At 38.0% G+C, this 15,397-nt stretch overlaps 1 protein-coding gene across 1 annotated transcript in view; it reads left to right on the top strand.

Annotated features, from left to right (window-relative positions):
* Positions 1–14,125: 14,125 nt before the first annotated feature.
* ZNF292 (zinc finger protein 292) overlaps positions 14,126–15,397 on the top strand; it is a gene marked incomplete at its 5' end in the record, with an annotated part of 26,966 nt that continues 25,694 nt past the window's right edge. Inside the window, 2 exons of the mRNA XM_010174423.1 lie at positions 14,126–14,280; positions 14,819–14,897. Coding sequence (XP_010172725.1) covers positions 14,126–14,280; positions 14,819–14,897 — 234 coding nt within the window. The remainder of the gene's footprint in view (positions 14,281–14,818; positions 14,898–15,397) is intronic.

The following is a 15,397-nucleotide window of genomic DNA, read 5'->3' on the forward strand; positions in this document are numbered from 1 at the left end:
GCTTTTGGGGCAGGGATGATTTGCAAACTGGGACTAATGCTCCACTTTGAAAGGAGAGATCTGTTCACTTACTTACAGGTTTGTTTTTATTTTACCAGTTCAGTTCCATGACTGAATTTTCATTTGATTCTGTAATGATACTGGTGCAGGGCTAGAGTTGTACAGAGGAGTGGAAGCCAGAAGTCCAGCTTAGTTCGTGAACTACCATAAATTGTACCTTAGAAGTAGACTGTTATCAGTTTTCCAGGAATTTGAACAATGCTGTTTTCATCACATGCTCAGTGGTTGCAGCAGGCAATGAAATTATGCTTCAAACTCACAGAGTTTTAGTCTGAAAAATACAGCCCTAAAAAATGAACTTCATTTGAATGAGAGAAATGTCTAGCTCTAGCCCAAAAATTGGCATGTTAGCTGTGTTTCCCAGGAAGAAAAACCACAAACCTTTTTATTCCCCTGTTGTTAAGTCAGAAGCCGTCATCAACATCATGACTGTATGACCTAGCTGCTTGATTGAGAATAGAGATAAAGTCTTTGTGTTCCTCGTGTTACATCTCAGGATTCACGGGCTTTGACACGAACTAAGCTGTCTTGCAGTTTGTAGCACTTGGTTACTCTCCAGTACCTGTGCTCTGTTGCTGTTTAAGGGCTTGTCACCTCTGCATGCAAGCTGAGAAATTCCTTCTTGCCTATTCTAAATAAAATAGAGAGCATTTCATACTGTTGTCTTTATTCCTGGAAAGCAGTGTCTTATACAGTGGGCTTTCAACGTTTTTTGACTCCTTTGATCAAGGCATTTTATTTCTCACCATATTGTTCTTTCCCCGATCTGAGGAGTTGGTTTATGTATAATAGCTTTCTTTTCATACCACAGTTTGAAATAGTCTAACCCACTGATCTGTGAAATACTTTTTGTTTATATGTATCTCCTGTAGATACTTCACTAGTGAATCTATCAGTGTTAAAAAGCACCAATGTATTCATTTTTTAAATAAATGTGTTCATCTCGGATATCTCAAAGCAACCATATAAACCTGTATATTCATGAAATGGTTTTTGAAGCTTCTATATCTGATAGCCTAGCTCTCAAAATTATACTGAAATCTCAAAATATTTTGGTGTCCCTATTATCAGGATGTGTGCACACCCTTAGTGTGAATGCGTGTGGAAGAACTGCACTTGTGCACAGTTGCCATGCATGCTTCTGTCTTGGAGTGCTGCACATCTGAGAGACCTCAGTATTTCTCCTTATTTCTCTTTATTTCCTTATATCTCTTATTTCTAAGATACTGGTCACGAATGCAAGAGCTTTCAATGAGCATATTTACTGTGTAGATGTAACTGGTGGAGGAGACTTTTCAAGTTTGAGCAGAGAGTTGTGTCTGTGTGTGTGTGTTCCAGTACTGATGAAACAATACCTCTTGCAGAACCAAGAGCTTTACGGGTTTAAGTATTTCATGGTGCTCTTAACTCCCCTGGGAAAGGAAAGTTAACAGCAGTTTCAAATGTTGTTCTATTTTCTTTTGAGTAATAGTTGAACATAAGCAATTAGTTGCAACTCAGGACTACCATACCAAAAAAATCAACCATGTGAAGCATATGTGTGGAAAATACTTTTTCAGGGAGAAGCAGATAAGTTTTCATTTTGGAAGTGAAAACTGCCTTAAGATTACAGACCCTTGGAGTTAGTATTGGGGGGGAGGGGAGTCTTTATTCTTACTAACTGGGGTTTTTTTTTAACTGAATAGTAGACAGCTTCTTTGTTGGAGAAGGAATACAGCCAAGAGAAATGATCTAGGCCTGCTAGTCAGACTTTTAAATCCCTATGTTCAGTTAGTAATTTTCTGCAAGTTATAGAGATAAATGGAAAAGGCAACAAAATGAAATACAGATTCTATGAAGGAGCAAAAATATTTTTTACAGGAGATACAGTAAATCTCACTTGTCTGAGCTTCAGTAAAATTACTTTTGAAGTGTCAAAAGTGGAAAGATGGCAGTTCAAGAATGAGGAAATGCATAGGTTACTGGATATTGGGATACAGTGGGTGACATTTCCATTTTAATTTCAGTTGAATTTTTGGTAAGAGTCTTACAGCTTACTTTCAGGATTACATTTCAGTTTTGTAATACAAAAGAGGATTGTGCTGGTAATAGAAATATGGAAGCATCATTTCTATTTTCTTCCCAGGTTAGTGTGGCTGCATTGTTGGAGTTCTTCACATTCAGCAGCAGTCTCAGTTAGCATATGAAGACTCTCAATAGGCACGATAAGCATTTTCATATCCTTACAGCTGCAGTGTCTGGCTTTGCCTAGTTCACCTGGTTCATCATTGCATGCCTTAATAACTCGGGCATTGACGAGCAGGAGGTATCTAGATTATTATTGTGCATTGCATTCTTGAGATACAGATGGGTGTATTTGAAAGGTATAGAATCATAGAATGGTTTGGCTTGGAAGGGACCTTAAAGATCATCTAGTTCCAACCCCCCTGCTATCAGCAGGGACACCTTCCACTAGACCAGGTTGCTCAAAGCCTCATCCAGCCTGGCCTTAAACACTTCCAGGGAGGAGCATCCACAACTTCCTTGGGCAACCTGTTCCAGTGTCTGACCACCCTCACAGTGAAGAATTTCTTCCTATCTAATCTAAACCTGCCCTCTTTCATCTTAAACCCATTTCCCCTTGTTCTGTCATTAACTGCCCTTATGAAAAGTCCTTCCCCAGCTTTCTTGTAGGCCCTTCAGGTACTGGAAGGCCGCTATAAGGTCTCCCCGGAGCCTTCTCTTGCTTATCTGAAATATTACACAAGAAAATTGAGGAAGTGAGAGTTGAAATAATTGCAAGTTGATAGTAACATGGAGCTTTTAAAGGTCAGAGTATTAAAGTTACCACTCTCTTTTATGCTGTTCATTAGCTGACCACGGGCAATATATTTAATGACCTGAGGGAAATACATACAGCCTCATATTTCCTTAGTTTACATGGAAAAAGAAAACTACACAGATGCTGAGAAGCACTTGAGCAGTACTTATGTGCATGAAACAGTACATGGTACTACAAATTCTACTCCCTTTCACCTTTGTTGTATGTTTTTAAAAGGCAATGTCTGGCAATGGATCTGGGTTTATAACAAGATCTAATGTAGAATGCAGCTATTTTCAAAGAACATCTATTTAAATCTTATCAGTTTATATAATATCTCACTCTCCTTGTCTTATAGTCAGATAATAGTATTACCACAGTAAGGTAATTTATTCCTTCAAATTAAAAAAATCCCTGTCTTTCAGGGTACTGACTGATCATTTACTTGTTTCCATCTGATGTGTGTATCTGGCATTCCAAATTAAAAGAATTGTCTGCTTTTCTCAGTGTCTGAAAAGTTACATAAGATTTTGACAAGAAATATCTTTTTGTGTACTTTTTTAGAACAGGAAAAATAAAGTTTTTTACAGTTAATGTTTTTGAACTAATTCTTTGCCAAGAATACTTATTTGAGATTTTTTTTTTCCCATAGCAGTCCAGTAACCTCGAATTCTTAAACAAACAAACTTTAGACATTCAAATACAGGAAGAAATCATGGTTATGTTTCTTCCTGTGCTTTTTATTTTTCTTCCCTAGGTTATCATCTTCTAGGGAGGAAAAAAATACCACAGATCAATTTTATATGTTGTTTTACTAAATCAAGAATAATGAAAATTTATTATAACTGTTTGAATGCAACAGTATTTGTACAAGATTTATTTGAAAATTGAGAAATAAAGCAATTACAGGCTGTACAAAACCAGAGAAGGTGCAAGGCACTATCTCGTGCAAGGAGAGTAACTCTTTGGGGCTTGTATCTAGTCTTGTTGCTTTGCAAATGATGCCCAAGTCAGTTGCTCCAAATAGGGAGCAGTTTCTGCGGGACAACAAGCAACTGACACTTGTCTTCATCTGAGCTGGTTAGTAACATACTGAGGCTGCCAAAAAATAGTGAAGTGAATTAGCAGATTAACTCAGAAGACTTAAGAAAGCAAAGAGGAGAAATTTAGCCTTTATGACTGGTGAAATTCTTGGTAGTTTAGTTACTAGTCATATTCAAGTCATAAATCATGAGTTGAATGTCTATGAAATGTCTATGGCCAAGTTCTTAAGTTTCATATGGTTTTAGAGGAAATTCCAGTTGCTCATTTCAAAAAGTGCATTAAACAAAGTAGAACTGAGTTGCATGTTTTACAAGTATTAGCATATAGGAGATAAAATTAGGGAACATGGAAGCAGTGCACATGTCCTGCAAGGCGGTTATCATGAAAGTCACTCCTTGTATTAGTGTTGTTCAAAGAAGAAATCAGATATATCTGCTTATGTTGTCCTACTGATTTCATGCAGTAGCTTAAGAGTCTTAAGACAACGTTTTCCTGAAAAGAAATAATTCTGCTTTCTTTGCTTTGTTCTGGCACAAGTACTTGAGTCTACACACCGAACATATTTGGGGACCGGAAAGGAATTAAAACGTGTTTCTTGCTGATTAAGGATTAGCTCTGGTCATGGATTTTCTCAAGGTCCTGATAGCCCTTACTCAGTAAATGTTAGTTAAAAGATGATAACAAACATTAGGAAAATGGCTGTGCAGAGCACAAGTGAAGCTACTAGTACGCACAGAATCACAAGTTCTTTCAACTGCCAGTAGTGCCAGTAATGCTGAAAAAAAGGGGAAAAAACACTACACTTCTAATGGGAGTTTGATTTAGACTTTTTTATCGATTAAGGTGTAATTCAGTATTTTGGACTCCTGCAACCCACAGGAGTGGTATAAGCCATTTTCCTTATTGGAAGCACTGGATAAAATCCTTGTAACTTTATTTTCAGTCCTTGTTCTTTAAAGCTTATTAAAACTTTGCACTGCAGAGAGAAATTGAAAAAGCTATTCCTTGTTGGTTTGTGTAAATCTATGCAAAACTGTTCTTTCCACTATGGAGTTGCATGTGGAACAATAAAAGAATGAAGATGCTGTCATACCCTTACATTAGAGGAAACAGAAAGCCAGGGCAGTGAGTTGGGATCATGTCTACCCTGTGTATCTTGGTCTGTTGTAGGAGGTTGCAGTGGGCTTAGTTTTGGGTGTTTCTTTCACTAGAGTATTGGCAACTGTAAGCAGTAAAGTCTGTGATGTTTACCTATGCAGGAATCCAGAATTACTGATTTAAATGACCTATATACTGTGCTGCTTCTTCCAGCTACTTCTCAGGATTTTTTGTTTTGAAATTGTGATGACACTTCATAACAAGAGAGGGGGCGATGGAGTAATTTAATTCACAGTAGTGCCTCAAGGACCTTGATCAGAACTGGTGGTTTGTGGGGAAGGACAGGCTGTATCCCATTTGAAGAGCTGAGTATCTATCATTATATCAGCTAACATCAGAAAAAAAAAAAAAAACATCCAAGAGCCAGAAATTGTTGGGTCTTTTTTTAAAATGAAAGATAAGACTTCTGTGGGCTGTCGGCCTGTGGATCAGGCTCCAGGGACAATTTTCTGTCCTAGATCAGTGGATTGGGACCTGATTTTGCATATATTTTTGTGCACATGCATATGCAGGAGGATATTGATGTTGTCTTCAGTGCAAAATTAGCTCTGTTCTACTCATACCACTGTCTTGAGAAATACACCTTTCTAAGATACTCTATTTTACGTAATCATAAGCTTCTATTTCAAGTCTAGATCTTCAAGGAAATACAAACAGCAACAAAATAAATATTTTCACAAACTGCTGATTCTTAAAGCATGTTTTAGAATAAAATATAAATGCTGTGATAACAGATCTTACATGAAGTTGGAAATTTATCAGGAAACCAAAAATCCAGGCAGCTTTTGATTTAGACAGTCAACCAAATTTTTTTGTCAAGTGTGACGTTATTACGACATCACAAATTAAATACTAAATAGTCACATTTTAAATTAATATCTACCTTATGTTCTTGCAGTTGCTGGCAGTGTGATGTAAATAATCAAAACTTCAACATTTGTGGTGCTAGTGCTTATTAAACCTGTGAGATCTATTTCTGTACTAAACTACTTACTGGTCACATTGACCAGGTAGAAAAATGTCAAGGTTTTTTATTTAAAGATTACAGATGAGTTTTGATTCCAGGCAGTTTGAAGTGAAAGGTTGTGAGCTTGGCTTAGGTGCGTCACTAATAGACTGAGTATTTAACTGTGTTTGGATGGGAGAAAAGAAAATGTCAAAACTTAAACAAAAAAAAAAGTCACTGAACACCCTTGGATGTCACGCTCTCCTTGATAGTTATTTTTATAATTATGTTTATATTTATTTAGTTTAGCTGTGTAGATAATGTGTGGATTTGATGGGTTTGTGGTGTTTAAGAGTATAGCTGTTAACCATCATATTGTGGTTGGTGTCTGTTGGTTTATACACACAATAAATGTGAAGAGTCTTGCCTCTTTTTTTGTTGGGATTTAAATTGCCTTACTTGCTGCCACACTGAGGGGAAACAGAACAGTCTTATCTGAGAAAGGAGGAGCATTGGTGTAGCTACACTACTATGAAGCATGATGTTTTGTTTGCATTCATGTAACAGTTTGGCAATAATTCCTGTGCGTACTACGTAGCACAGCTGCAGAACATACCAAATTTGCTAGGAGTCCCTGAGAGAGGTTATAACTTGTAAATTCTCTCATGCTATTGTAAATGCTTTATTCTTATTATCCCCACCACCAATAAATACCTTAAATTGTCTCCTTTATCCACCAAAAAAGTATACACTTTTTCAAATTACATAAATTATCCCCTGTTTAATTTGGCTTATTCCAGTACTGCTGAATTTAAACTTCTTGTGCAACACAGAGTTTACTTTTTACTGTATAAAATTTTCAGGTGCCACAAAGCTGAGTTTTGAACTTTACTCACATGGTTATGCTAGCCAAAAATGTCCACCATGTATGTTAGACAATGTGACTGTCTTTGGTTTTTCAGAGTAATTGTTAATGTGGAATTTAGAAAAGTAGTTTTCTTACAGAGCGAACCATTAGACTTAAGGCTTTCTGAGTTGTTACAGTACTTTACAGACAACACACCTTAAGGCTTCCATCTCTGAAACTATGTTAATTTCTTAACTTTTTTTATACCCCCTTTGGTTATATGGTTATATAACTTATTTGTTCACTTTGGTTTTTTGGCTAGCAAAAAAAATAATTTGGTTTGAGAACAACAAAATTATCTTAATCTCAAAAAAAAAGTAACTGAAAAGAGATTTGTCTTAATATGATATTTACATGTATGTGAATTACATATATATTTATTTAAGATAGAGAAACTTCTTTATCCTTGAAGTGTTGGTGGAGGTTATGCCTCTGCCCCCTCCAGTATTTAGGTATGAAGGAGACTTCCCCTAGTCTTGTTTTTTCTAGGAGATTTGTCAAGACGAAGTGTTCCAGAGTCATTGCTGCAATACCTTAGTTCTTTTGCTCAGACTGCTGCATCTTCCATCGCCACTACTGGCAGTCTTTGTTGAGATTCAGTTCTGGGCAATTTCCAGTAACAAGTCTCATGTAGATGGGCTAGAATCTAACGGACCTTGACCACACGGTCACGGTTGCAGTGTGCTGCCTGGTGACTTTGTGCATAAACTGTTCTTGAATACCTGTGTGATGTAGGTCCTCTTTGTATCCGAGTCTTTTGGCTGACTGTCTTCAGTTTGCAGGTGGTCTTCTGTTCAAAATGTTTCTTGTCCTAAGTAATCCCTCACAATCTCCTTGCAGACCCATTATGGCTACACATTATTCCTGACATAGCATATTAAACCACATTACTGTGACACACCTAATCTACCACGGTGCAGTCCATACTTCGGGGTCGTTGACATTCCAAGGTGTTTATCAGAGTTTAGTAAGCAATGTCAGCATCTTTTCTCCTAATCTTGTCTTTAGGATTTCTTTGTCTGGATCAAGTTAATGGTATATGCCTTCTTCCCTTCAGTCCCTTTAATCCTAAGCGTCCAGCTCCAAACCAGTCCAGAGCAGTCAGTGGAACCTGATTTGACTGCAGTAGTTACAGTGGCAGGCTCATTAGGGCGTACAGCATCTCTCTGCATCTTCCTCTATATGATGATATGATAAACTCACAATCCCCAATTCATTTTCATTTGCTCATGATCCATCTAATGATACAGGTTGCGAATGGCTCTGGTCATTAGAGCATACCTGCCTTCTTCACAGGGGAAGATCTTAAGCCAAGAAAAAGGTTCTTAAATCATGTGCATGGTTGATACGTCAGACTTGCTTCACTGATTTTCTTACATTATCCTCTTTCTTGACTGTAGCCTTCACTTTCTTTTGGAATTTCTATTGATGCTAGCAGGATTGTAGCCATTCTCTACCATCTTTGAATAAAGTTTGCCCTGTTTTTTGAATCAGACCCTTTGACAGTTCCTGTGACTGTAGCTGCTCTTTTGGATCAGTTATTGACAACTACTGGAGGAGTGAGTAGCGGGGTTGTGCCAGCTGAAGGAGAGCCCTGCCTGTGTGGGAACATGCTCCACGTGAACATGAAGTTGCAGAGTGATCTCACCAAGAAGTGCTGTTGCTCCTGAACCTGGCTCTTTGCGTGGAGCTGGGTCATCAGTTAGCTACCTCTGTCGCTGCAGAAGTTGCTGCCATGGACAGAGTTCTTGCAGCCACTCTGTGTGCAGCTCCTGAAGGCTTATCTCCTTGATTGTATCTACCTTGTTGCTTGGACTCTTCTATGTGGATGTGCGTGAGGAAAGTCACTGAAATAGAGGTTTTGCTCATTACCAGAGTAGTTTGAGAGGTGCAGCGTACCAGTGTGACCACTGCCTGTCACTTTCCCTGCTTCTTAGTTCCCTGGGCTTAGGAATGGAAATGGCAGTCCCTGGCTGGCCCTTTTCCTGATACCTACAGGGGTAAGAATCTGATCTTAAGAGCTGAAGAAGGGTGTAGATGTGGACTGTACATGTGAAACTGGTTAATGTAAATAATGCCTTCTTTTAGTATGAAGTGTATTTTAACACAGCTTTGGTATCATAGGATTAGTTTTAGCAAAGAAGGTTGCTCGGTATAACTTTTGAAAGTAGAAAAGCATCCTCCGGTGTGTGCATTCATATAAGGGTTCTGATAAAGATTGAAAAAGATAAAATGTATTGTCTGAATATTACCCATGGCTAAATATTTTCCACAGTTTAAATCACAGATGTAATAGTTATTGATTTTTATTGTACAAATCAAGATAATTCCATTTTTGGAGCATTCCTGACTGTGTAAGCTGTTGCTGAAATAAAATGTCATTTCAGTCTCACAGAGGAACAAAAGTTTGCTGCTGTGCTCTGAATGCAGTACTTGGCTTGATTAACAAGCATGTCCTGACTAGGAAGATAAATAACTTAATGAGGCCCAGGGCTGGGGGTAAAATTCTTTCTTTTTATGGTTGTAAGCAGAGCACAACAATGATTCATTAAGCAAAGCAGAATGAATTTGATTTTTTTTTTTGTACAGTGGCAGTGCTATATAGTCTGGGGACATCCAGACAAGCAGATCTGTCATACTGAGGAATACTTTGGAAGGGCGTGGTGGGCGTAAGTGCTTAATATAGTTCATGTAATGGCTTAGAAGTAGCTGATCTATATATATGAGATAAAAATAGCACCACTAAATGCTGAAATTAGTGCCACTATGTTATAGTGCAAACTTCCCTGCTCGCTTTATACAGTGTGTTTGCATCTGTACATGCCACTTTTAAAGGACAGTATTGGTAGTAAGGGCTCACCAACATACCAAATACTTTTTGTTAGGTGATGGATTCTGAGAATTTGCCAATGTGTTGATTATATCTACTTTTATTTTGGTTTTGGTTAACTATTACTAAACATCATATTTTGAAAATTAAATTTTATTTGTTTCTATTTATCCTTATTAATCTGGATGTGGATTAGAGTAGTGCTGGCTGGGCTTTCATAGGTTCTGCAAGTGCTTTTGTAGTTCTTCCCCAATCCAATTTTCTGGTATTAAGGACTACATGGTATTTCTGTAAAGTTCCTAATTATCCAGGAGAATTCTGTCTGGGTTCTGTCATAATGTGCCTGCGGTGTTCAGTGTACTCCCTTGTGCAGATTGGATGGTGATACTGCCTAGCTCAACGTTTTTTAGCATGCTGGCTACCTATAAGGTCTCTCTTTGCTGCCCTGTGAAACCTGAGATCTTCTGTTCTGGTTGTTACAGGTCTTCATGGCTTGCTTCATGAATCAGTGTCTCTCTACTGAGGCCGTTAGTTTCTTCTTTAGATTCTAGGTGTTGCTGTCTTTGCAACAGCTGGTGAGAATCCTCTTGGTGATTCTTCAGTCCCACTTCTCAGATGACCAATTGCTTAGTTACATCTCCCTCCTCACCCCTTTCTTCTTCCCTTTTCCGCTCAATTTAACACTTTGAGACTTTAAGGATACATTGTCCTGGCTTGGTAGCTAACTTTGAAATGTACTTCACTTGCCAAAACTTGCATTAATCTTCCAAAATATAAACTTATCTTACTGGCAGAAGCTATTCAGCAGATTGGTGGCCAGGACAGCTCTAGCAAGTTTGGACGATCAGCTGGATAAAACTGAATGGCAGTTTATGCAACCTGTTACTGCTTTGGGCTGATAAGTTAGCTACTGCTGGGGTTTTTTTGTTTTGTTTTGGGGTTTTTTTGTGGTTTAAAAACAAAAAAAAACTTAGTCTGAAAGGAGAAATATCTTGTATTAAATTAATCAAAAAAGGAAAGTAATTCATGATGACAATGTTAGCTTTAACTGTTCGTCTCCAGTTATGAAGCTAACTCCCTGCTTGAGCTACATAGCATTCAAAGCTAATGCAAAGAATTTCACCAGCATATTTAAGAATCCATATGAACAGTAAACTGTGCTGAAAGTTTTATTACCATGTTTGTCCCTCTTTTATTCAATGTCACTAGCAACTTGTTTTCACATTTCCCCTTCATGGGGAGAATTGTTTCTTTTAGGCAAGTGTAAAATTGGTTAAATTGTAATATTAATTTAACAAAAAGCAGTTTTGTGTTGTTTTCTCCAATGCAGAAATACAAGTTATATACAAGTACTTAAAAGGAAAAGTTTATTCCATAAGGAAAAAGGATTATACATGTATGCCTTTTAAATCTTCTATAATATTACACTGTGAAAGGTGCTGCATTGATTACTCCGCTGTATTCTTACCAAGAAACAACATCAAGTTAAGGAGAAAAGGTTTCTTCTGCAAGTCTGTGGTATCCATGTAAACCTGAAACTTGTCCCATTCACCCTTTTAATGTGGACACTTCTGTCAGCTGGACGAAGGGAAGGAACCATTGCCTTCTCCATCCAAAACATTGCTTCAAGACCCAAAGAGTGAAGGATGTAAAGTGTACTTTCATAGACTGGTTTTTGTTCAGCTTTACTGTTTTACCACTAGCATCCTTAAACCTGTCATCTATGACAAATCAGGAACTGAAATCGTAGCACACCTGGTTATGTGAGTATTTGGGCAGAAGGAGACTTTTTACTGGAATTTCTTTCATGAGTCTTTGAAGCAGGCTCCTTTGTTCTGATCTGATTATTCTAGTGCATTGATAAAATTACCAAATGGTACTGAAATAGATGTTTGCCAACATTGTGAACAGCTTGTTTGTCCAGTCTTCCTTTGTTGCTTCTTTTATGCTTCTACTGTATTTTACTCTTCCTTGATTTCTCTGCCATGATCTGTGGTGCTTTTTTGCTGCTGTTAGGAGAACATTGTATTGGGTGTTGCAGTCAGACAATATTCCAGTCAGGTTCAAGGTTTCAGTAGGGAGCACTAGATGCTGCAGAAGGTGAGTGTATATTAAGACCTCCTTTTAAACCAAAATAGGTTTTAATGCAACAGTTTGCCAAAAACTGCATTATTTCTTACCTGTTATGTCCTTGGCTCGGATACCTTTGGTCTGTGTTTTGTCTGTGCTGTAATCTGGCCTGCGGTATTGTGACTTGAATAACCACATTAAACATTTTTCTGATTCAGTTTAATATAGTTGACTTTTTTATTGAGAGGGTTTATTTTGGACACTGTCAAATACGAGAATTTTAAGTATGTTCTTAATAGTACCACTAGCTAATGCCATACAGGTATCTAACATAGACAGGACAATGTTGAATTTAACTTATGCTAAACTTAGTAGAGTTGAAGGCAGGAGTAAACCTAGTTTTGTTTTCTCTCGTCTTTTTAATGTGACTGACTTGCCTTTCCTGAAGATTGTTACATTTGCATATTAAAAATTAAACAAAATTTTAGTATTTGCATGTTAAAATGAGAACCACTTTGGTCTGTTCTTTGTTCAAGTATGTTGGGGTATTCTGTAGCAGAAGAGCTGTATTGTCCAAAGGGCTCTGATTTTTCCTTACCACAACAAACCAATATTGTCAAAATTGATTTAATTACAGCTGATGTTAATAAAAAGAGGAACCATGACTTTTGCTAAATGGTCTTGACAGTATGAGCTATGTAAAATGCTTTTGCTCTGACAAACCTGGTTCCCTTCTGTAATGACATAGCAGGTTCTGCAGATGAGGGGATAGCAGCAGATGTTTTTCTGCCTGATATCAACAAGGCCTTGGACTTGGTCTCCCATAGTGTCCTTATAAACAAATCCATGAAGTGGTCCACTTATCCAGGCAATATAACAAGGTGGCTGAACTGTGGGTCTCAAAGACTTGTACTTAGGAGTACAGAGTCCAGATGGCAACTGGCTACTTGTGGTATCCTATCAAGGCTTGACATTGGAGCAAATACCGCCCAACTTCTTTATTAGTGAAGTGGATCAAGGGACAGAATGCATCCTCAGCACATTTGCAGATGATACTGAATTGACGGGAGCGGTTGGTACATGGGAGATCAGGGAGACTATTGAGAGGGACCTCAAGAGCCTGGGGGAATGGGCTGGCATGCAGTTCAGCCAAGGCAAGCACAGAGCCCTGCCTGTGGGAAGGAGTAGCCCCATGCACCAGGAGAGGCTGAGGGCCGGTGGCCGGGGAGCAGCTCTGCTGCCACCAACCCAGCTGTCCTTCAGGATACTCAAAGCTCCATCAGACATTTACTCCACACAACTTATTCTAATAGCCCTGCTTTGAGCAGGGTGTCAGACAACCTAAATTGCTTCTGTTACTCTGAGCTTTCTGCTTTTAATGCCCCACAAGAAGGAAACAGCAGAATTGATCATCTTAATATGACAGACTGCAACCTGCCATAGTGTGGGTATTAGTTTGCAATCCATTAAGCTGCCCCAGGCTTGAGAGCAGAAATTCAGGGGGAACATGGTTTCGGTGATGACAGGAGAACCTTACTAGCTGCTCCACCTTAATGTGTGTCCGAGTCTGAGTTCCCGTCCCTGGTTGGAATGAACAGAAGCCTTTTGTACTTTTGGTGGTGATGGTTATACCATCACTCTCATGAGTTTTATTTTTAAACCATTGTTTGTAGATATTCATGTGGCAAAGCAGGAAAACAACTTTTTGACTAATGCGTTTTGGGTGTGTATATATATATATATATATATGCTGTCTTTAAACTGTGTAGTTCATTTTCCTTTTGGGACCATGTAGAAAGTGATATCCTGAAGACACCTACGTCAGTAAGGTGGCAAGAGAGAGGAAATGTAAAACTGTTCCTGGAAGTAGACAAGTTAAAATAAAGGCTGATGGTTTCAAATTTACTTGTTTTGGAAGCTGAACTGTAGAGGTGGATGTCTAAAAAATGAGTTTTCAGTCCCTTAAGTATGTTATGTTCCCAGTTACGCTCTTCAGGCTTTTCTGAATTTTACAGTGATACCATAAGGGGGAAGTCACATTACACATACTGTAAGGGTCAAAACGTTTTTATGTAATAAGAGAATGATTTTTCTGTGGAGTTTTAAGTTCAGTTGTTAATGAAACAATAAATTTTAAGGAAAAAAGGCATATTTTGAGAATATGTAATTCATATTACAGGAGATAAAGGATATAGAGGCAATCATTAAGAAGGTAATCATTAAAGGTAATCATCCTAGTGAGCAGTATAAAACTAAAAACTTACATTTGTACCTGAATTTGGGGTTTTTTTTGTTCCTCTTCCTAAACAGACTTTGCTGGAATATGCAGAGAAGTGGAAAACATCGGAAGACCCTCTCCCACTGTTAGAGGTGTACACAGTGGCTATCCGGAGTTATGTTAAAGCACGACCTTATCTTACCTCTGAGTGTGAAAATGTAGCCTTTGTGCTTGAACGTTTAGCACTGTGAGTATGTTTTTCAGTTACTAATACCAACCTGTATGGTATTAACTTTTCACTGCTTAAATGCTTTCCCAGTCCAGTTCACAATCTGTAGAAATTCTGAATAGGTTGGGAAGCACCTTCTTTCCTCACGGTGAATGCTGTATGTGAGAGAGAATACCTCTGGTTTTTGCAAACAGAACAGTCTTAAGAAGGGCTCTTCTGATAGAGGACAGGCCAGCATCCCTGGCTTGAAACAGCTTGCTGTTATTGATCGGCATGCAATCTGAAAGTGCATCAATTTACACACAGTGTTACAGGGTTGAAATTCAATGACAAAGCCTTTTTAAAAAAAAAAAAAAATTAGTGATTTTTATAGAGTTTGGTTTTACAGCATCTGCGAGAGTGTCCACGTCCACTTTTTCTTTATATGTTCAAACAAAACAGACTTTTATGGCTTTGACATTTCAAACAAATAACTGGATCCTAGAATGAAGAATTGTTGATTATACATTTTAAAAGCCAAAAATTGCATCAAATAATATTCCTGTTTGCTTTCCAGAAGCTGTATTGAACTTCTACTGTGTCTGCCTCTTGATTTACCTGAAAAGAAATGGGAAGAATTCCAGGCTTTTGTACAGGTGAGTTTGATTAATGAAATGAAGACTTAATAGCTTTTCAGAATGGTTTGGAAATTTAGGGATATTAACTATGTAGCACATTTGTAGACTTGTTTCCTGGTGGCTGATAAAGATCAAGCCCTTCAGCTGGAAATTGTATGTACTCTGCAGTAATTGCTGTCAGCCGTATCACTGTAGCTACATAGCAGCTTTGGAGAAAAAAATATGTTTAGATACTTGAAAGAAAGCTCATGTTTTAAAATATATTTGTCTATTAACACTGTTGGAAATGAAATAATATCATATAAGTAATTCTTTACTATTTATGGTTGTACATTTGAGATTTATTATGAGTGAAAGTTCTGTCAATATTGCAGCATTGTTAGATCTCCCACAGGGCAGTATCAGGTTAAGGATTAGATCTCTGCTTTAAAGGAGGGTGTTGAAACAAGGTCTACTCCTCAGTACTTATCAGAAATGTGTAGTGGGAAGTCCTGACTACAGTTTGGGGGGTGGCGGAG

The sequence above is a fragment of the Antrostomus carolinensis genome, unplaced genomic scaffold (genome assembly GCF_000700745.2).
Source record: "Antrostomus carolinensis isolate BGI_N321 unplaced genomic scaffold, ASM70074v2 scaffold14938, whole genome shotgun sequence".
Lineage (NCBI taxonomy): Eukaryota > Metazoa > Chordata > Aves > Caprimulgiformes > Caprimulgidae > Antrostomus > Antrostomus carolinensis.